The sequence below is a fragment of the Copadichromis virginalis genome, linkage group LG11 (assembly GCF_057382275.1).
Source record: "Copadichromis virginalis isolate Kocher_CV1m ecotype Utaka linkage group LG11, C_Virginalis_male_GT1.1, whole genome shotgun sequence".
Lineage (NCBI taxonomy): Eukaryota > Metazoa > Chordata > Actinopteri > Cichliformes > Cichlidae > Copadichromis > Copadichromis virginalis.
The window spans coordinates 22,666,732-22,688,947 of NC_140628.1; the positions used below are offsets into that span (position 1 = coordinate 22,666,732).

At 42.9% G+C, this 22,216-nt stretch overlaps 1 protein-coding gene across 1 annotated transcript in view; it reads left to right on the top strand.

The window, feature by feature from the left end:
• The window catches only part of invs (inversin), a 37,111-nt gene that overhangs the window by 1,330 nt on the left and 13,565 nt on the right, over positions 1-22,216 (top strand). Inside the window, exons 2-16 of the mRNA XM_085473739.1 lie at positions 5,248-5,347; positions 5,635-5,801; positions 7,278-7,451; positions 8,022-8,189; positions 8,305-8,485; positions 9,969-10,078; positions 10,533-10,704; positions 11,463-11,618; positions 11,733-11,854; positions 13,861-13,968; positions 14,075-14,181; positions 14,272-14,481; positions 16,203-16,414; positions 17,855-18,422; positions 19,245-19,396. Of these exons, the coding sequence (XP_085329865.1) occupies positions 5,248-5,347; positions 5,635-5,801; positions 7,278-7,451; positions 8,022-8,189; positions 8,305-8,485; positions 9,969-10,078; positions 10,533-10,704; positions 11,463-11,618; positions 11,733-11,854; positions 13,861-13,968; positions 14,075-14,181; positions 14,272-14,481; positions 16,203-16,414; positions 17,855-18,422; positions 19,245-19,396 (2,707 nt within the window). The remainder of the gene's footprint in view (positions 1-5,247; positions 5,348-5,634; positions 5,802-7,277; positions 7,452-8,021; positions 8,190-8,304; positions 8,486-9,968; positions 10,079-10,532; positions 10,705-11,462; positions 11,619-11,732; positions 11,855-13,860; positions 13,969-14,074; positions 14,182-14,271; positions 14,482-16,202; positions 16,415-17,854; positions 18,423-19,244; positions 19,397-22,216) is intronic.

The window sequence follows — 22,216 nt, forward strand, 5'->3', positions numbered from 1 at the left end:
GAAAGACTGAAGAAAAAACTGAGCTACTACACAGCTTAGGTTTACAAAGCTGCATCTGAACAGACCACAAGACTTCTGGAACAATGTGCTTGACATACAGCAAGACCAAAGTGGAGATGTTTGACCATAATGTACAATGAAAACCAAATACAGCACATCAGCACAAACACCTCATACCAACTGTCAAGCTCGGTGGTGAAAAGGTGATGATTTGGTTTTGTTTTGCAGCCACAGGACCTGGGGACTTTGCACTCATTGAGTTGACCGTGAACTCCTCTGTATATAGGCCATCCTTTTGACAAAACTGGGTCATGCAACAGAAAATTAATCCCAATCACACCGAATCTACAACAGAATGACTGAAAAGAAAAAGAATGAGGTGTTGCAATAACCAAGTTTAAGTCCAGGCTTCAGCCTGATTCAAATGCTGTGATGAGATATTAAATGAGCTGTACATAAACAAATGCCTACGAACCTCAATGAACTGAAGCAACACTGTAAAGAAGAGTAGGTCGAAATTCATCGACAACGATGTGAGAGACAGATGAAGTCACACAGAAAATGACTGCTTCAGGTTGGTTTTAACGGGGGTTCAGTAAGCTATTGAATGACTGTGTGTACTTCACACATTGCTTCTGTGTTTTGGCTTAGTTTTTGTTAAATAATGTCATGGTGTCATGTGCTGTTGTTCATCTCAGCTTGCTGTGATGTTGTGAGGCATGGAAAATAAGGGTACGAGATGACTAATAACATACAGCGTGTCAGGGTGTTTCCAGGCTCAAAGTGGGAATGCTCCACATTGTCTTAACAGAAGTCTGCATTTCTTAAAAATATATATATGTATATATATAGCTTTGTAAATGATCTCACCGTTTTTTCCTCTTTTAAAAAAAAAAAAAAAGGTTCAATCTTAAGTATTTTTATAACAGTTCTGGTGAATGTCCTTTGGTGGAAAGACCTAACCCTCATTTTCTGGGTGCCAAAATTTTTTACATGCAGGGAAACCCCAGTGAACATGTTAACCCTTTTCAGCGTCCTCATCTGACAATGTAATTTGTCGTCACACTAGCTGCAGAGTAATGCAGCACACTCTCACACCGATCTGATTTCCTCTGTCCATCTGCTTTCTGTTTTGCCCTCGCCTCCCTTTTCTGCTTTCTCCATCTTTTTTCCATTTCGCATTGCTCCCATTGATTTTTTTGTTTGTTTTTCCAGCTGATTATGTCCCTCTACTCTGATTCGCCGGTGGGCACATTGCTCTCTGCACTTTAATTGGACATTTAATTAGATCACAGTTTTAGTCCAATTAGACTCAGAGGTGTGGGGAAAAGAGGATGGTGGGGAGAAGAGGAAAAAGTCCCCAAGCTGGTGTCTCTGCCCTCCCTACACTGCCTTCTCATTCTCTCCTCTATCTTTTTTCTTCATCTCTCTATTTCTGTCTGCCTTGCTGTCTCTCTGCCCTCCCTCCTGAGGGTGGCTCATTAGTGATATAATGGGATGACACAAAACACACAGCTCCTCTAACTCTCAGAGTGTCTCAAGCAGTGGCTGAACTACAGAGACAAGGTTATGGGGACTCTGCTGGTAGTGTTAGAGAACTTGTCTGTTGTTGTTTTTTTTGTTATTGTTGTTGTTTCATCCCTTCTTCTTCTTCTTCTTCTCTTTGAAGCTAAAAAGAGGCTAAGTGAAAATGTTGACAGTCTGCCACTCAAGACAGAATTGATCAGCCCACAAATGTGCACACACACACACACACACACACACACACACACACACACACACACACACACACACACACACACACACAACAAACCAATCACAAGCTGGGCAGAACCCTATCGACTTAGTGTGATATCACAACACCTAATGACACTAAGATAAGCTTCACTAGCAGCAGTCAAATTCAGGGCTGCACCAGTTCCCGCCCTCTTTCTCCCCCTTTTGTTGTCGTAGTCTTTGCACGGAGCATAACAACACTGTTTCCCAGTGGATGAAAACACATGGGCGAATGTAAACACGCACAAAAATACACCCTGATGTATGCAGATATGCACGCACTTAGGCTCAGGTGTAAGTTCTCAGAGGGCACAAGCCAATCTCTGTGTCCCTTAAGCAGTTGTGCGCACACACACACACACATTCTGTGCTTTCTGAGTATCTCAGGAGGAAGATAGAGAGCCAGGCTCTAATGTGCCTCTGCCCACACACACGCCTTTCCATCCTACACTTCATATCTGCATCACTAATCTCTATACATATACCATATGTGTGTGTGTGTGTGTGTGTGTATCGCTGGTGTGTGTCTGAGTGAACGGCAGTCAGGCAGGGGTGTTTTAGCCACAGGCGTCACTACCTGACCCCCGTGGCTGTGAGATTGACAGCTGTGGTCCCACCTAATTGCATTACTCTCCCAGGTGATTGGCTCACACCCTAGGGGCTCATTTGTCAGGATGCACTGTGGTAATGATGTAAATTAGCAGATCTATGTGTCACTCAGCCTGCTTCCCTCCTGCTGATTGGCCCCGCTGTGCCCAAGGGCTCGGCCCCCAGCTGAGGGAGCCAGCTCATTGGTCCTTAGGGAAACAGGAAGTCCCCAAGAAATAGGGCTTTACAGATTGGGGATCCTTAAGGGCTGATATTATCCTTCCTCCAACATCTATACCTGTCAGTCAAAAAAAATCGAGGAACCGACCCCTGAAGCTTCTCTCTTCTATCAGATACATGCATGTAGGAACCCATAATAACCCCGTGATGGCTAAGAAGCTAAGGGCTCTCTGCTCTAACTGTATAAACGGTAATAAAAATGTTTGCGTGTGTGTGTGCGTGCTCTAGAAATGAAATAAAGGCCACAGGCTCAGGCTCTGTCCCCCATTGCTAACCCAGCATGCCCTAGTCATGTCGCCTATCAAAAGCAGACACCTTCACAGTGACAGACAAGTAGAGAAGCACACACGCACACTTTTTTACCTGTTTGTCTCAACGGCATCAATTGAAGCGTTACTTTCAGTGAGTGTGTGTCTGTCAGGAGGCAGCAGCGCGTATGTTTGCAGCACTCCTGTCGTGTTTCTGAAAGGTTTCGTCGGAGTGTCTAGATTCTTTGTTAAAATCTCTGCAGTTATATGAGGCAGAATATGAATAAAGACTAAATAATGTCAGCATCAGCATGAATCAATACTCATACAGATGCACAATCACTTGGTCTGGACCTCAGTCCATGATCAATGGTTTACTCTGAGTTATTGTCTTCATATTAACAAGCGGAGTGCTCCCTGAGGAACGCGTATCAATGGCTAAATGAGACCACTCCAAACCTCTCAACAGGACCTTGTGTTGTGTTTACACCCTCCTTTGTCTAGTTTCAGACGCTGCATTGCAAAAGCCTTTTTAGCCAAATTTGGATGCACTGTAGGTGTTTCCAAAACACTCAGGTCCTCATAAAACTCTAATTGCCCACTCTTGGTGATATGAATGTCCCTCGCATAGATTCAGATATTGACTCGTGTCCCTCATGTTGCTGTTTGGCCAAATTATAACTTTTGTTTATTTATTTATTTATTTTCCTGCATCTAATATTATTCATAAATCAATTCATATTTTAGTCTGACTGCTGGGGGCTTTCAAATAGACTTGAGAAGTGTAGAAAAGGATAAAAATTAATGGACAGAAGGAAAGAAGTTTGGCTTGAGTGCACGACTTAAAGGAGGTCTTGTGATCATCTCTTTTTTTTGTATAAAAGAAATCATAATAATAAAATTGTATTACTTGTTTGTGCAGCTCTGGAATATCTGCTGTTTGTGCGTGCATTAAGTTAAATATTTGCAGACTCTGTGAGTGTCTGAGTGAGCATTTCCATCTGCATTACTGACTGGGGTAATGACTTTAAATTAGAGACGTTTGTGGTTGATTTTGGTAAAGCTCGTGTAAAAACTCTCTCTCACGGAAAATCCCTTCCCATGACATGGCACATGTGCCAAACACACACGCTGACACACTAACACACACCTTCAAGGTGCCGCTCCCCCACTACTACCACCACCACCCGCTTGATCTCACACATAGCCTTACCTCGCAGTAAATGTTGTAACGAACTTGTATTAAGTCTCTGCCACTACTTGGCAGTGCGTGAGAAAGCAGGAGCATGATGGGTAATTGCCGTGCTGCACGCAGTGTCTACGGGAGCTCTCTTTACGAGGTAACTAGGGGGAGGAAGAGGGGGATGAGAAACGATGGATGGAAGACACCGCAGTGTTCCCTCACCTCCCCGACCAAAAGTTTAGAAGTGTTTTTAAAGCTGCGAATGCTTAACACTTATCAGTAACTCCCCTCTGCTGTATCGGCATGAAGTCTCTTTAGATGGTCAGTTTTGGGTAGCATCAGATCTGGGAGTTAATGAAAACGTCTCGGAGAAAACTCTGATTGTGGCATCAGTTTGTACCTCCAGCATTTATGTGTTTAAGGGCAATAATTGATTTCTGTGCTGCGCTCCGCAGGGCTTGTCCCACATCTCCAAACCGAACACACAAACTCACACATGCATGCGCGCTCACACACACACACAGATATAAACACGGCAAGGCATGCTGCAGTATTAATGAGACATGAATAAGACATGAAGAGAGACCCCCCTCTTACACGCTCACACAGGGTCTCCCCCTCCCCAGCTGCTTCCTGTCTGCACGTTACCCAGCTTTCACTGCGCTCTGGTTAAGTGGGGCCAGGAAGAGATTTAACCCCCTCAGCGGGAGCACACACACACACACACACACACACACACACACACACACACACACACACACACACACACACACACACTCGCAGTCCCTACTGCCAGCTCACATTAGCTCCCTGATTTTGTTATCGGCTGTACGCATTTTGCTGTACGATCGACTGCTTGTGGAGCTTCAGGTGTTTATTATCTGCCCGCAAGACGATCCGTATGTAACATAGTAATGGCCTCCTGAATGGCTCAATCACTGTTTGCTTAGTATACAGAAAAACTGTGTCTATATTCTCTGATCTCGAGAAACGCAGTTTTATTTAGAATATATTTATTTGTCACACAATATGATATTATACTGAACATGAAGCACTTAATTGTGAGTGTGTCCAGTAATGAGGGTGTGCTTTGAGTCAAGTGAATGCAAAGGAAACTGTCTAGACTCAGTTTAATGTCACTTTGTTAAACTGTGTGTGTGTATATGTGTTGCTGCAGCTCCAGTTGTGACCTTCCATCTGTTTGTGTTGCAGGCCTCAGCGACGTCCAGCCCGGGACCTGCCTCTCTGGGCTCGCAGGTTCATGCAGCAGCTGTCAACGGAGACAGAAGCGCTCTCCTCAAACTCATCACCGGTAAGCAGCACATCTTAGGTTCATGAAGTCACACGAGTCATGGCATGTGGCATAAATTAGAAATGTGCAGTAAAAGAATATAAGAGGGCAAATATGAGGATGCAGGTTATGAGTGCTAAAGTGCTTCCTTGTGACTCTTAGCAGCTCCAAATAAATAGTTTTTTCTCTTTAAGTACAAGAACTTACAAGAATGAATTCTGTGGATTTTCACCAAAATCGTGGTCTCTATTGGGGTCTTAACCTCTGACTTAAACCTTCTGTTGTGCTTCATGTGTGTCCACATGTAGCAGAGCCCTTGCTGAAGGACCGTGAGGACCAGTTCGGCCGGACCCCTTTGATGTACTGCGTGCTGGCTGACCGTCTGGACTGCGCAGAGATTCTGCTGAAAGCCGGAGCATCGGTCAACAAGACCGACCTCAGCCAGCGAACCGCTTTGCACCTTGCTGCACAGAAGGTACGGGCATTCGCAGATGTGCAGGTGAACACTGGAGCACACACATAAAGCACACTAATGTCATCAGTTACGTATGTCGGCCCTTTTTATGTCATTATCCTGACAAAATTCATTCGCAAAGGCCATAATTGGATAGATTTATTAAAGTGAAATGAATATGAACCCAAGGTGTGATCTCATAGAAGTTAAATAACAGAGAAATTTTGACAGTCTGTCAGCTCCAATGGGAAGCCAGTGCCCCCTAGTGGCTGTAATTATGGCCTTAGGGCAGGGGTGCCCAATCCCGGTCCTCGAGAGCTACTATCCTGCAGCTTTTAGATGCATCCCTACTCCAACACAGCTGAATCAAATGGTTTGATCTCTTCAGCATGCCATCATGTTTGGCAAAGGCCTGATAACAAGCCATTCATTTGATTCAGGTGTGTGGGAACAAGGATGCATCTAAAAGCTGCAGGACGGTAGCTCTCGAGGACCGGGATTGGGCACCCCTGCCTTAGGGCTTATTGAAGATAATATGACCTGATTTATGGGCCTCAGACACAAGCAGTGTAGCTATGAGCTTCCTATGCACATGCTTGTACATGAAGAATTATTCTGCATGGAGTATTTCTGCTGTTTCACAGCATTTTAGACACACAAACGTGTGAAAGAGGAGGGGCTTGATGTTCTTTTGAGTTCAATCTACACACTTAGGGACAATGAAGACAAAGAGTTAATGACAAAACCTCCAGAGTGATGAGAACAACGGGGATGTGGTGCTAATAATATCTCTTTACCTCTCTGTTATTTATTGGCAGCTTCTTTTATTAGAGTGTACTGATACAGGATCATCATATCACTGAAGGGAGAGGGAAGGTAATAGGTTACTAGGATCTGTCTCGTAGATGGGGAGTGTGTGTATGTTGGGGGATGCTAGTGATGGGAAGCCCTGTCTCTTTGACATCTGATCAATAAGTGGCTGAGACAGCGAGAGAGGCAAGGGATTACTGATCTAATTGGACTGAGAATAGGAGGACAGGAACACACACACACTCTCTTAGAGTCTAGATGCATGCTCACACACGAGATAGATCTGTCAGTCTGTGGCTTTGTGGTCACAGAACGATACTAAACACCCTCACACATGTTCACCCTCGCACTGCTGCTGTGTGGCCACTGTTGCACCCAGTGGCCTGCTGGTGAAAGACCAAAAAAGTGAGTATAAAGATGATGACGATGATGAGGAGGGGATGGCAGGCAGAGTGCTGCTGTTTACTGTTTAACAGCTCATCACACACACTGAGGAGTGAGGCAGGAGGAGGGAACGAAGATGGATGACCTGTGGATTGAACCAGACGCGGCTAAAAGCCCGGGGAGTGTGTGTGTGTGTGTGTGGGAGTGTGTGTGTCATTGTTGCTGGTTCATGACTAATGTTGAGGAGAATTGGCGATTTCTGAGCTTCTTATCAGCACAGTTTGTCCCTCTTGGTTGCTGCAGGGGAACGTGCGTTTCCTGAAGCTGCTGCTGTCCAGGCGTGCTAACTGGCTGCAGAAAGATTTAGAGGAAATGACCCCACTCCACCTGGCCACCAGACACCCCTCACCTAAAGCGCTCGCCCTGCTCCTCAAACATATTGGACCTGGAGAGGTTGACACACAGGACAAGAATAAGGTAGTGGAGTAGAGTGCGTAAATATCCATCTGTCTTTATAACTGTTCTCAGTCACAAAACAGCCAGCCAGGGCGTCAAGCCATTAACCTTCAAACAGACTCACTCAAAGCCATTTGGTAGATGCAGCGGCGGTTTTAAGTCATACACACATTAAGTCATACATACATAAACACGTTCAGTGAAAAGCTTAACAAGCTGTAGCTTTGTCCTGTGTTCTTGCTGATAAAACCACAAACACACAGTGTTCTCTGTCTGCTCAACCTGATGTGTATCTGACATCAGTAGTTAGTTTTGTAATAATCCAATATGCATCATCGTGTCAGATGACAGTGGTTTCAGCAAATCTCAGAATAGCTCAGTTGTCGGCATCTAGGTTTAAATCTCAGCTCACTGGTGGATCTTCAATATGAGCTTTGTGTAGCACGTTCCCTCATATTTTCTGGCTGTATCATAGTGTAGTGATTTTTTTTTTGAAGTGGAAACCTCAAACCCAGTCTTACGACTGCCCATTTTAATTTTAGCACCATTGACAAATCTTTGTGTCATCTTTTATCGTCATTCTGTCGACAGCAAACTGCTCTTCACTGGTCGGCTTTTTATAACCGACCAGAACACGTTCGCCTTCTGATCAAGCACGACTCCAACATCGGCATCCCAGACAGTGAAGGCAAGATCCCCCTGCACTGGGCTGCACACAGTCAGGAGCCCAGTGCCACAGAAACTGTCCGCTGTATACTGGTACACGCCATATCCACACACACGATCACAAATTCATTTGTCTTCATTTCCCATCCTCACACATCAAACCTGCATGTTTGCATCTTTTCTTGTTACTGTCTGTGTTTGTGTAAAGGAAGCAGCACCCACTGAGTCCCTGCTGAACTGGCAGGACTATGAGGGTCGGACGCCCCTTCACTTTGCCGTTGCTGATGGCAACGAGGCAGTAGTGGAGGTGCTGACGTCTTATGAGGGCTGTAATGTAACAGCTTATGATAACCTCTTCAGAACACCGCTGCACTGGGCTGCTTTGCTGGGTGAGTTGACACACATCTTATATGCAGTTTATTATTACAAGAACCTGCAAGAATTTCAGGCTTTTTAGAAATTATATCCTTAAAAGCTAAACTACCAGTCGAATTTAGAATCCACATTTTTTCCTTTCTAGCAGCTTAGGTTTCAGTCTCTCAGCCACTTTGGTGATGGGCAGGTTTGCAAATGAGGTTAGGCAGAAGTGTCCATTTACTCCATTTCAGTGTTTGCAGATGACACTGTAGTGAGAACAGGGAGGAGGTGAAAAATAGGTAAAAGGGTGGAGGTATGCTCTGGAGAGAAGAGGAATGAAAGATGCTTGAAGCGAGACAGAATACATGTGTGTGAATGAGAGGGAGACAGGTGGAAAGGTAAAGATACAGGAGTAGAGGTAGTGGAGATGGATGAGGTGAAATACCTGGGGTCAGTCCGAATCCAAAGCAAAAGACAGTGCACAAGAGAGGTAAAGAAGAGTGTAGGGATAGGGTGGAGTGGGTGTTATGAGTATGAGGGGTGATTTTTGACAGAAGGACAGCAACAAGAGTGCAGATGGTAGTGAGACCTGCAATGATGTATGGTTTGGAGATGGTGGCACTGACACAAAGCCGAGCTGCAGGTGGCAGAATTTAAGATTTTCATTGGGAGTTGCAAGGATGGACAAGATTAGAAATGAGAACATCAGAGGGACAGCTGGGGTCACATGTTTAGGAGACAAAGTTAGAGAGGCAAGGCTAAGATGATTTGGACATATGCAGTGGAGGGATAGTCGGTATACTGGACAGAGGTTGTTGACGCTGGAGCTCACAGACAGGAGGAAGAGGAGGAAGTACTCATAGGAGGTCCATGGATGTAGGAAAGGTAGGACCTGTAGAGGGTTGGTGTGACAGAGACATGGTCAGATTTCATGACTACTAGTGAGGGCAGCCAAAAGAAGAAGAATGGATCAGATAAAATGGCATTAAAATGTGTGGTGTGAAGGCAACACCCTGACTTTTTCTCTGGTTCCTCCAGCAGTTCTATTTATTTAGTCCTATTGTGTGAACACTTCCAGTTATCTTACACTTTCACTCAAAAGTTTGAAGTGCTTTTTAGATCAGAAATGTTATAAGTGACCATCAAAGATTAATACTGTCATTAATCATAAGTCATTTTTAACTGAATGTCTGTGGAAGGAATACAGACGCACATTTCAGCAACCACCCTGTTCCAGTGAGACCTGAATCGATTAAGTTAACACAGCAGATAGCAAATGTGCTGTTTTTAAAAAAAGGAAAAAATGTGCCTATTTGGGCGTGTGGCAAATCATCCTAAATGGGTTTGATCATAGTCACACAGAAAATAAAATAAAATTCCTTCAGAAACTTCACAATATACAAGTTCTGAGAAACTGAGTCTTGTACTTAAAAACCAGTTAAAGCAAACAAACAAATGATTTCATAGAAATGATTTCCCAGCATGTCCCTCTGATGAAAAACGTGTCTTTTTCAGGCCATGCGAAAATTGTCCACCTGCTGCTGGAGAGGAACACATCAGGCACTATTCCCTCAGACAGCCAAGGGGCAACACCTCTGCACTATGGGGCACAAAGCAACAATGCTGTGAGTCACTGACTCACATATTGTTACCTCCGCCAAGGAGGTTGTGTTTTGGTAGTGTTTTCCTGTCGTGCTGTCTGTAAATACGATGTCTCAAAAAGTTTTGAAATAATTCCAATAAAACTTTGTAGGGGTGTAGAGTGGGCTTATGTTAACAATCCATTGAAATCTGGCTTATATCCACCAAGGTCTTCAAGGTCCCCTTAATGGAAAATTGACAAAAAGTCTTATAAATGAGAAACTATTTAACTTAGACTCTTACAAGTGTTACTGATATTTGAAAGTCCTACACCAGACAGTTTAAACGCTTGATTATTCAAACGCCTGTTTTAAATTACAGCAGAATAATAAACCAGATCTTCATCTTGTTAGTTTGTTGTAATTATGTTTCAGTATCTTCACCTTGGTCCAAAAAACAACACAAATAACCTGCGTTTTTCTTTCTGTGTGCATGAAGGAGACAGTTGGCGTATTCCTGTCCCATCCGTCGGTGAAAGACGAGCCCGATCTAGAGGGGAGAACAGCGTTCATGTGGGCTGCTGGGAAGGGCAGTGACGATGTCATTCGCACCATGCTGGCCCTCACCCCAAACATTGACATCAACATGGCAGACAAGTACGGTGGCACTGGTGAGGACTTGACAAACCAGAGGAGGAACTAAAGCTCCTCCGAACTGCTTTGGCCCACTTCCCCTGTCCTCTGTGTGCTTCGAGGGAATGATGACATAATTTCCCTGGTCTTAATGCTCTATGTACACATACATACATACCTTTGTCCTTACTGGTTGCTTGTTTTAAAGTTGGGATGATGATGTCACAGGGGATTCCCCCAAAAGTGCAAAAGAGGCAGTGAGATCACAGGAGAGAGGGAAGTGATACTGTGAGCAAAATTAATGTGAGCTCGTCACAGACACGCACTACTGCCAGCACTGTCCTTTGACAAACACACATACATGCAGGCGCACATGACTTCCCGCCACGCTTTGACCCCCCGGGGCTATTTGAACCTATAATCTCCATGGCGATAGCCCCTCTGCTCGACGGTCATTGTTTATGCATGAATTACATGCAACGGTTGAATCATGCTAATTAGACAGTGTGAAGGGCAGTGTAAATGACCGAATCACTTCCATGCACTTGACTCCAGTCTGTACTGTCTGGGGACTGGAGTGAGGGCAAGGTGGGATTTCCACAAGGAGGATTAAGTGCACCACTCCTCATTAAATGTCTCCCCCTGTTTAACCCTTCACTGACCAGGCTTTAGCCACAGCCCAAACAGGAGCATCAGTCAAAGGAGTGATGTGGAGAAAAAGAAGGGACAGACCTGAGGAGTGATTCAGGACATCATGTTTTATCATGTGCATGTGTGTGTGTGTGTGTTTAAACAGCGCTCCATGCGGCCTCCCTGTCAGGCCATGAGAGCACAGTGAAGCTGCTTTTGGAGAAGGGCGCAATGGTTGACTCTCTGGATGTCATGAAACACACACCACTGTTTCGTGCCTGTGAGATGGGACACAGAGATGTCATACTAACACTGATCAAAGGTGAGTGTTCATTAACATATGTTAGTTACACTTTCTCAGTAATTTCGGGAAAGTCTTATTTCCTTTTTCAGTTTTCCTGTGGTCTTTGTAGTCATGCGAATGTTTTGAATAAAGGTTCTGCACGTGTTGACCTGGTGGACGTAGATGGTCACACTGCTCTACACTGGGCAGCTCTAGGAGGGAACGCTGAAGTCTGTCAGATACTGATGGAGAATGGGATAAGTCCCAATGTACAGGTATGCATAAACATATTTCACTAAGGGAGTAGTTGTTTTTAATACTTGGATTAAAATCATTTGCAGGCAACGGGCGTCTAAAGTATAGAAGCCTAGCTAAGCTAAGCTGTCTTATTTATAAAGAGATTTGAAACAGCAAGTGCTGACTAAAGTGCTTAAGAACAGAATAAATATACAAAACCATTTATACAAAAACAATTAAAACAATGAAAATCACCTCTCACACTGTGGAAAGTGAAAAGAGGTAGGTTTTAAGAAGTGACTTAAAATGGGCAGTGCAGAAGCCGTCTAATATGCAGTGGCAGCGAATTCCACAACTTAGGTGCTGCCACAGCAAAAGATCTGTTCCCTCTGAGCTTTTGCTGTGCCCTCGCATTATCTAGGAGCAGCTGATCAGCTGACCTGAGCAACCAGCATGGTGAGTGCACATGTAAGAGCTTAGTTAGGGTGGGGTAAGACTATTTAAAGGCTTAAAAACAAACAAAAGAAGCCATAGACATGTTGTGTTTCCTCTCCTATGATGATCCACCAGATGTGCTGCTTGTTTGTCAGTCTCTCCATTAAATAACTGGGTCATTATCCATTTGCAGTGTGAAGTGTGTCTGATCTGTTGACAGCATTTGGCTGAATCTAAGCAAAGAGTACACTCTACTGTTCATCCTGCAACTTCTATCAGCAGCCAGATCATCAATGAACACTAGTGACCCAGTTCCTCTGGATCATACATGCCCATACCATAACATTGCCTCTGCCATGTTTGACAGATGATGTGGTATGCTTTAGATCATGAGTTGTTTCTCTCTTTTTCCAGGCTTTTCTCTTCACATCATTCTAGTACAAGTTCATCTTGCTTTCATCCATCCTAGAATTCTTCCAGACCTGTTTTGGCTCTTTTAGATAGTTTTCTTGCAAAGTGTAATCGGACCTTCTTGTTCGTGAGTGTAACCAATGGTTTGCACCTTGTTGTACACCCTCTGTCTTCATATTCATAAAGGGTGTCTTTCAATTGTGGACTTGAAAAGTGATACTCCTACCTCGTCAAGTGTGTTCTTGATTCAGATAGGTGGTGTAAAGTTGTTTTTCTTAATCCTGGAAATAATCCTCATCACACACTCTAGTTTTAGTTTTTAGTCCTTTTGGTGTTTCACAACATGGCAGCCATGCCAAAATGGGTATCTCTGCAAGTTTGATTTGGTAGAGTGGAACACCAGATGCCCTTCCTGACACAACCCCAAAAGGGATTTTTGTCTCCGACTGCAATCTAACCAGCGACCCTTCAGGTGTCTAATTTATATGTTAACCACTACACCATTCTTTTTAAGAATGTACCAGGTTTCTGATTTGGCTTCTACTAAAGTTTTTGCTATCTGTCTGATAGGTTCATTTTGTTTCAGCCTACTGATAGCCTCCTTCACACACTAGATAACTATAACTGATAAAGTAACCATTAGGATTAAATCGTCCAAATTCAGTTTAAAATTACAGGTTAATAAAAGGTTACAGTGAACATACTAGAGCAGGAGAGGGGATGAAAGGATGTTTTTTTCTTTAATATGAAGCGTGACCACTCACCCTCTACCTCAGCCCTGCAGCAAAATGCAATAAAGTTTAACCAAAGCCAACGTGCTGCTGCAGTAGTGTGTCATATTAAATTGTCATGGTCAATTGGAAACATTTAGTCATAAATTTTTGTTACAGTTACTTCTGTTTCATTTAAACTGCTTTCATTTGGTAGTGTTTCACCTGTGTGTTCCGTTCTTTAGAGCAACAGAAACTATCTCTGGTTAATAATCATAAAACAACATTGTTATGGATAATCTAATACAGCACCGAGTGACTTCCTAGTTACATACTGAACATGAATTTTGGATTTTGTCCTCATTAACGACCAAAAACAGTTTGGATTCTCGTGTCCAGCGTAAAGCATATGGCTGATCATTGTGAACTTCAAAGCTGTCTATGTCGTAGCTCCAAAACTTCTGATCTGCTGTGTAAACTTTTTGCAGGATCATGCAGGAAGGACTCCACTGCAGTGCGCAGCTTACGGTGGTTACATCACCTGCATGGCTGTTCTCATGGAGAACCACGCTGATCCTAATATACAGGACAAGGAGGTAAGAAATTGCCTGTATTTGCTTGAATACACTTTCATGTCTGACTTTTTTTTGTAAGGTTTAAACATACAACGTTAATGCTGTTTTTTTCTTTATGGGGGTCCAGGGCCGGACCGCTCTCCACTGGTCATGTAACAATGGCTACCTTGACGCTGTGAAACTGCTGCTGGGCTACAATGCCTTTCCCAATCAAATGGAGCACAGTGAGGAGAGGTGAGAACTGAGACCACAATGAAAGCAGCCGAGGTGAAGCTTAAAAAGTAGGAAAATAGATGTATGAATCACACTGTTTATGCTGTGCAGGTACACCCCTCTGGACTATGCTCTGCTGGGGGGGCACAGTGAGGTGACTCAGTTCATGCTGGAGCATGGTGCTCTGTCCATAGCAGCTATCCAGGACATCGCTGCCGCCTCAATCCAGGCGGTCTACAAGGGCTACACTGTCCGCAAGGCCTTCAGGGAGAGAAAGCAGCTCCTCATGCGACACGAGCAACTGCGCAAGGATGCAGCCAAGTGAGAGACACATATAGGGTCATGCCAGAGTTATAGGTATAATGGTAAAGTGAAGGAATTGGCATAACTAGCTTTTATTAACCAGCGTTAACAGAGCCTAGCAGTGATCTCCTTATGGCATCTGACAGTGGACTCATGTCTGTGCTTGTTCTGCTAGGTTTCAGTGCAGCATTTGACACTGTTGACCACAATATTGTATACATGGGTTAGAATACACAGTATTAAAGAAATACACTGCAGGGGTTTCAATCATATCTGTCTGACGGACTCAAATTTGTTCATGTAGATGGGGAGTCTTCTTCAAACGCAAAGGTTATTGAGGGAGTTCCACAGGGTCCTGTGCTGGGACCAATACTGTTTATATTATTTCCCTTAGAAAGCATTATGAGAAAACATTACATATATTTTCATTGCTATGCAGATGATACCCAGCTATATTTGTCTATGAAGCCAGGTGACACACAGCAACTAGTTAAACTACAAGCATGTCTTAAAGACATAAAGATCTGACCTCTTCACTGGATGGTATAATCTTGCCTTGCAATAACACTTTGAGGAATCTTGGAGTTATTTTTGACCAAGATATGTCCTTCAGTGCGCATATTAAACATACAGGCTTTACTATTGGAATGTATTATTATCGGGCTGTCCTAAAACACCCTGAAAGGATGATCCAGAATGCTGCAGTGAGTGTACTTACATATTTTTCCCATGTTAGCTTCTTGAATCTTTCTACTCATATAATCAATCTGAAATATCAAGCCCCATAGGTATATGTTAAGGATACATGGAGCATGCATCTGCATACCTCTGTTGCATTTCTGTGAAAAGCTGAGGGACACCCAAGTTTATGAATATGATAAATCGAGAATGAGGTGACATAAGATTTTCAAATTGACATCATAGGTCGATCTCCTAAAACTCTTGGATGAGTTAAAATCCGAGTGAGCTTCACCTCAAACTCAGAGGAAAGGAAGTTTTTCCTCCCCTCCGTCGCCGAGTCCTTACTCATAGGGGCTCATCAGACTTCTCTCTCTAACATTGTAGGGTCTTTACCCTACAATATAAACAGGTGTCTGACTGAATTGAATTGAAAATATTATTTAGTGAACATTAACACATTTGGTTTGGTTAACATTTGGTTGCCCAGACAAACCCAGAACCACCACACACTTAAGCTGTAATCACTGATTACATGGCTTCATGGTGTTTATATTCATTAGAAGTTACTCACTGACATCCCTCTGTTTGTCTCACACTGTGTCTCGCAAATTACATTTACTTTGCCTTTGAAGCAGTCACACTCTCTCCATATCTATCTTTCTTTCTGTCAGCCCAGCACACACATACGTCTCCTCTCTGTCTGCCTCTTCCGACTCGTTCTTCTTCTGCCATTTGCTCACCAGTCTCATCTTTATTCTCTTAAACAACACTTTTGACAAGTAAATTTGTTTTCAGAGGGCACATTGACTTCAGGTTTTTATGGTAATCCAAGCAGGCAGTTTTATTTAGACATGCCTTTTAAGCAAAGCTTTTTTTCCACATATTACTAATGATAAGCTAATATCCTTATCAGATTATATTCAAGCTGTATAGAAGACGTCCAGGAATGTTCTTAAAAAAAGGTCCAGAGTTAGAAAATAACCAGAAACCTACAATACTGCCTGTACCAAATGACGAGGTTTCTTTTGCATTTTTTGCCTGGTTTTCTTTGTGTTTAGAAAGCGAGAAGAGGAACAGCGGAAGAGAGAAGCCGTGCAGCAAGTTTCAGGGGCCACAGCAGAGAAACGGAGGGTTTCACCCGTGAAAGCAGAGCAAGAAAAGCTGTCCTTAGTGAGCATTATAGAGGACTTATCCTTGAATGATTCGTCTGTGGAAACAAAGAAATCATCCAAAGCTGAACGCACTAAGAGCAAAGAGGAGAGACACAGAGGTACAAAAATACAGAAATCCTCAAATTTAGTCTGAAGTGTAAGTGTTAATGCGCTTACAAGTGAGGACACGCCTGTGCAATATCGCTTTAATAACTAACCATAATCACATCCCTTGTCTTTATTTTACCCTGTTAAAAAAAACAAACAAGGTGTGAATGCGGGAGTGAATGTGAGTGCGAATGGTTGTCTCTGTCTATGTGTTAGCCCTGCGACGGACTGGCAACCTGTCCAGGGTGTACTCTGCCTCTCACCCTAGGACAGCTGGGATAGGCTCCAGCACCCCCCGCGACCCTAAAAAAGGATAAGCGTCAGTGGATGGATGGATGGATAGATAGATAAAAATATAAACCACACTGCAACAGAAGTCAGTAAAAGTGTTTTATCAGTACTTTGTAAGTCTGCCTTTCTTTTTGATGAGACACTGAATCCTCTTCAGAATGATGGATGTCACTGTTGCATACTTATTTGAGGATATATTCTGCCATTCTCCTGGGACGGTTTTTTCAGCTGGTCTTTGCGGAAAGGATTGTGCTCCTCTGCTTTTCACCTTCATACCTCAAATGTGTTCTGTTAGATTCAAGCCATGCAACACATTTGGCCAGTTTTTACTTTACTTTACACCGATTCTGCCAGTGTGCTTTGGATCTTTGTGATGCAGGAATATTTGGCTCATTTGTTTTGATAATTTTCTGTAATACTTGTTGCCATCATGGAGTCTGATATCATCAAACCACTGCCTTTGAGTTTCCCGCTCAGGTTTGCAGTGAACTTGCTGGACTCCATCGTAGACAGTCCTTTACACTGTCCAAGCTGTCAACAAAGCTTTGACTCCCTTGTGTCTGAATTACTTTCAAAGCTGTGCAGTAGCACGCTGTCTGTGGACAACCACTACACCACACTTCTGATTAGTGATCTTGTGGCTCGTTCTGTTCTTTTCTGCAGCTGCAGCTCAGTCTTTGCTGATTTTTAGTGGCTCACTTATCTTCCCGTGTCCTTTACCATCTTTTTGATGACAATCAGATTTTTTAATTTCACTAAAAAAATTATTTTGTATAATCATGATGCAAATATACAGATATGCACAGCACATCAGATCCAAAATGAGAGAAGTTCCAGTCTTCAAAGCTAATTTCATAAACTCATTCATGCAATTAACTAACTAGAAATCAGAGGTGGACTCAATTTAGTTGGTCAGCAGCCTGTATAGTCAGTTTAGTCTGGAGTATTTAACTCTGTGAAATAATGCATTTTGAATCATTGACTTTAAATTGATATTGCACAGAGGTGTACTTTTAAACACTAATTTTAAACACTTTTTAGGTGTTTAAAACGAACTTTTAATTGAGCAAATGCATTCATCTTGACTAAACAGTACAGACAGTGGTGTTTTATTCATTTACATGATCTTTATTTTTTAATTTCAACTCCACTCCAACCAGTTCACAAAAGCAGGTCCTCTAGAAGAGGTAAAGAAGCTGAACCGCATGATTGTCCTGAAGCTTTGGGCTGCAGTCATGTGAGCAGTGATGCTTCCCCCGATGCTCTGCAGACCACAAGGCTAACAGAACTTCTCTCCCCTTCCGGCTTCAGACCCACACCTCCCTCCATGCCCAAATTCAGGGAACGACTTTTGTCAAACTCACCCAGTCCTTCCACAGCGGTTTCCTCTGTGGACCAAACTGAGGCTGGTAGAAGAGACTGCATGCCTCTAAAAAAGAGTAATGCTCACATGAGCGTGCAGACTGCCCGGGCAATTACCAATGCCCACACCTCTCCACAAAAACACAGACGACATAAGGCGCGTACTTCAGAGAAGGCCACAACCAAAGACCAAACTCGCTCAGCCTCATTAAGAAGGAGTTCATCTGTAGATCACAAAAGCCCCCCAAGAAAGGCTCAATCTGCCGCACACGCACCAATGTCAACACGTGCACACAGGGAGTACAACAAGGAGCATCGCAGGAGGAGGAACGAGGCTGCACGCATCATCCAGCGTGCCTGGAGAAGGCGAGTTTACATTTTTCTCCTTGATCGTGTTTGTGTTTGTACCAGGAGGGTTGGGGGAGATTGGCAGCGCAGTATGATATCATAAGGCACACTTTATTGTCACCTTTGGGAAATTTTTTGTGGACTCAAGTGCCGTCACAGAAGCTGCCTTCACTAAGAGTCAGTAAACATTAAAAGAAAAGAGAAATTAATAAATAGATTTTAAAAAGGGGCCTATCACAACATTCAATACACACATTGCAGATAATCTTAAAAACTGTTATTTAAATGCTTGATCGATGCTGGGACAAATGAATTTTTTGAAGCGATTCAGACCGCATTTAGCATTCAAAATTTTGGGGCAGTGCCATGTGGCACCCACATGTGCCCCCTTGTGAATACTTTCCCGCCCCCGTCTTTAGTCTGGATGCCATGAACAGTGGAGCAGTGGGGGGGAGAGCGTGGGAGAGGGTTGAGACAAGAAGACGTGGGACATAAAGGCTGTAATCTAGAAGTTTCATAGTATTTTAACAAGAGGCTAAAAGTTCAGCCGGGCTGCTCTAATAGCTACCAGAAGCCTCTCGTTGCTTTTCTCTCTGTCTTGCACACACTGCGTTTCTCTTAGTGGATGCCAGTCCACTGCAGGAGGCCCTCTGTTTCTCCTCAGCTTCACAGTTATATTGTGTATATGTTGCCTATTAATTTCCTTGAGTAAACTGTTTACTTTGTTTACGCTTAGTGAGAATTAGTGCGAGGACTTGCCAGCTTTTAAAGCTTTGAACGCTGTTAGAGATGATTTTTATAGAACTGCGTGCATGTGTTTGTGTGGATGTGTGTTTGCAGGTTTTGTGCACGCAGACGGAGGGAGGTAAAAGCCCATGAAGAGGTGGAGTCCAGACATTCAAACTACACCCATAACAGGAAGAAGGTGGAAATCCGAGCTCAACCTGCTAAGCCAACACAGAGTAAGAGCTCTGTGCTCCAAAGCATCTACGGTAAGATCACCAGCATACTGCCCCAAAACTGTTTTTAGTTTCCCGAATCATTCTATTGCTTTATTTACACTCACCAGACACTTTATTAGGCACACCTGCTCATTAATGTAAATATCTAATCAGGCAATCACACACCTGCGATTCAGTGTATTTCGGCTTGTAGATGTGGTCAAGATGACCTGGTTAAGATGAAACTGATCATCAAAATACGGCAGAAAAATTATTTTCTACACTTCACAGGCTGGTCAAACTCTAAGGGCAAAATGAATGAAAAGCCTACTTTTCTATGGATCAGAGAGTTTTAATATCATTGTCACTTGATCAAAACTGTAAGTCAGAGAGGAAACGGTCAGGTAATGAGTGAGAAACAGTGGTGTTATTAAAGATGTTTAAGGAATTGAGCATCTGCCCGTCTTAATTAAAAGTGGTATTAAAAGCAGATGAAGCTACAAATCAAGGTGTATAGAACAGACCGTAAGCAATATCTTATAAACGTTGAATGACAGAAAGATCTTAGTGTTAAAGAAAATGTAGATCTTCTGGGATTTTCCCACACAATCATCTCTGAATGGACTGGAAAAAAAAAAGACATCCAGTGAGCAGCAGTTCTCTAGTTTGAAATCCCTTATTGATGCCAGAGGTCAGAGGAGTATGGAAGCCCGTTTCTGCCACTAAAAAAAAAAAAAAGTATCCAAAACTCTAAATTTCGAGTTATCTTTCTCAAAATTTTGACTTATTAATTTGAAATTTTGAGAAAAGTAGCTTGAAATGTTGACTTTTTTCAAAAGTTTGAGTTAATAATCAGTAATCTACATGAATGACGTAATTTCCTTGTTACCCGGAAGCGGAAGCCCTCAGCTACAAATGCTACAGTTAAGCTACCAGTATAACAGCCAGTCATGAATGCACAAATTGCTGATTATTTTCAGCGTAGTGTCACAAATGATGAAATGCTTGTGTTATGAGCTGAATCACATGGTGTTACTATCAGCAAACGTACTCTTGAAAGCGCCAGTTTGTTGCGATCCGGTTTTGAGTGTGCAGTCCACGTAGATTACTGATGGCAGAGATAACTCAAAATATCGAGTTACTTTTCTTAAAATTTCAAGTTAATAAGTCAAAATTTCAAGAAAATAAGTTGAAATTTTGAGTTAATAAGTCGATATTTCGAGTTATGGATACTTTTTTTTTTAGTGGCGGAAACGGGCTTCCATAGAGGAGAATGCCCAGAGGCAACAGTAACTCAGTTAACTACTCATTATAGTCAAGGTATGCAGAAGAGCACCTCTGAGCACACAACATGCCTGGTCCACTGAATCCTGGTTTCTGCTGTGACATTCAGATGGTAGGATCAGAATTTGGCATAAACAGCATGGAAGCACAGGTCCACCCTACCTCATATCACTGGTTCAAGCTGCTCTTGTTTGTGATGTGGGTGATATTTTCTTGACACACTTTGGACCCCTTAGTATCAAATGAGCATCATTTAAATGCTGCAGCTTACCTGAGTGTTGTTGCTGACTGTGTCCATCCCTTTATGACTTCTGATGGCTGCTTCCAGCAAGATAATCCACCGTGTCACAAAGACCAGACCATCTTAAACTGGTTTCTTGAACCAAATAGTAAGTTCACTGTACTCAGAAACCACTACAGTCACCACATCTCAATACAATAGAGCACCTTTGGGATGTGGTGGAACAGGAGAGTCACATCGTGGACACGTTTACAAGAACTGTGCCGTGCTGTCGTGTCAATATGGTCCGAAAATCTCTAAGAAATGTTTCCAGTTCAATCTTTGCCATAAAGAATTTCATAATATATTTCACATATATTTAATATATCTTTCTCTCACATCTATTTAAAAATGTGTGGTCGATCCTGTGACATTCCACTGAACTCTGAAAAAGGAGAAGCATGAAAACTGAGCAGAGCTATTTTAGACTAAACCTTTGAGAGCAATGCTGCACTTAATTGCTCTGGTAATGTAATATTGGATTAATCAGGATGATGGCTCACCGCTGAAATAATGACTTTTCAATTTCCAAACATTAAGTTTTAATGTTTCTAGTGGCTGAAAAGCTCAACAAATGCAACACTGTGACCTGTGAGTCTGCCTGAGTGCACACCAAAACACGAAAAACACTTTTTTGGGGAGGAGTGTTGTCATGCGAGCAAAGAGATGATAGGAAATGAGGATGCTGGGAAAGCACTCTTAACAGAAGCAGGCACCTTGCAGTTTGTAAACAAGCAATAATGGCCAAAAGACAGCCATGCTAATAAACATGTTATAGAAATTATCACCTGCAACTTTGCCACATTAGAAACAATGGATATCAAGTGTAGGAAAAGCAGCTTTAATTTTAACTCTAATAGTTGTAGATGAACTCTTGGTGTGCACTGACCCTTTGCAGTTTTAAAGCAGCTCGTGCACGCTGCAACTCCTGAGTTAAATATGCTTATTAGGAATGTTTTTAATTGGCTAAACCTTGAACTCGTGTTCGGTTAAGTTAGCAGAAAATAGTGGCTGAGAAATCAGTGAGTCGGATGTGCAGCATGAATTAAAGCTTTAGCATTTGAAGATTTTGTAAGATTAAAAGAAGAAGAAGTTACAAATCCAGCTGTGTAAGAAACACTGTAAGCGACCCGTGGAAATGTCTGGCTAATGCTTCAATCCACACGCCGGGACGGTATCAGCCTGGTTTCCCGCGTGGAAGCTCTGGTAAGGTTTCGCCCTCACAGACAGGCCTGACCTTCTTAACACATCACCAGGTGATGATGGGAGGACAGACAGAAGCCTTGCTGCGCCAAAACACAGAAGCC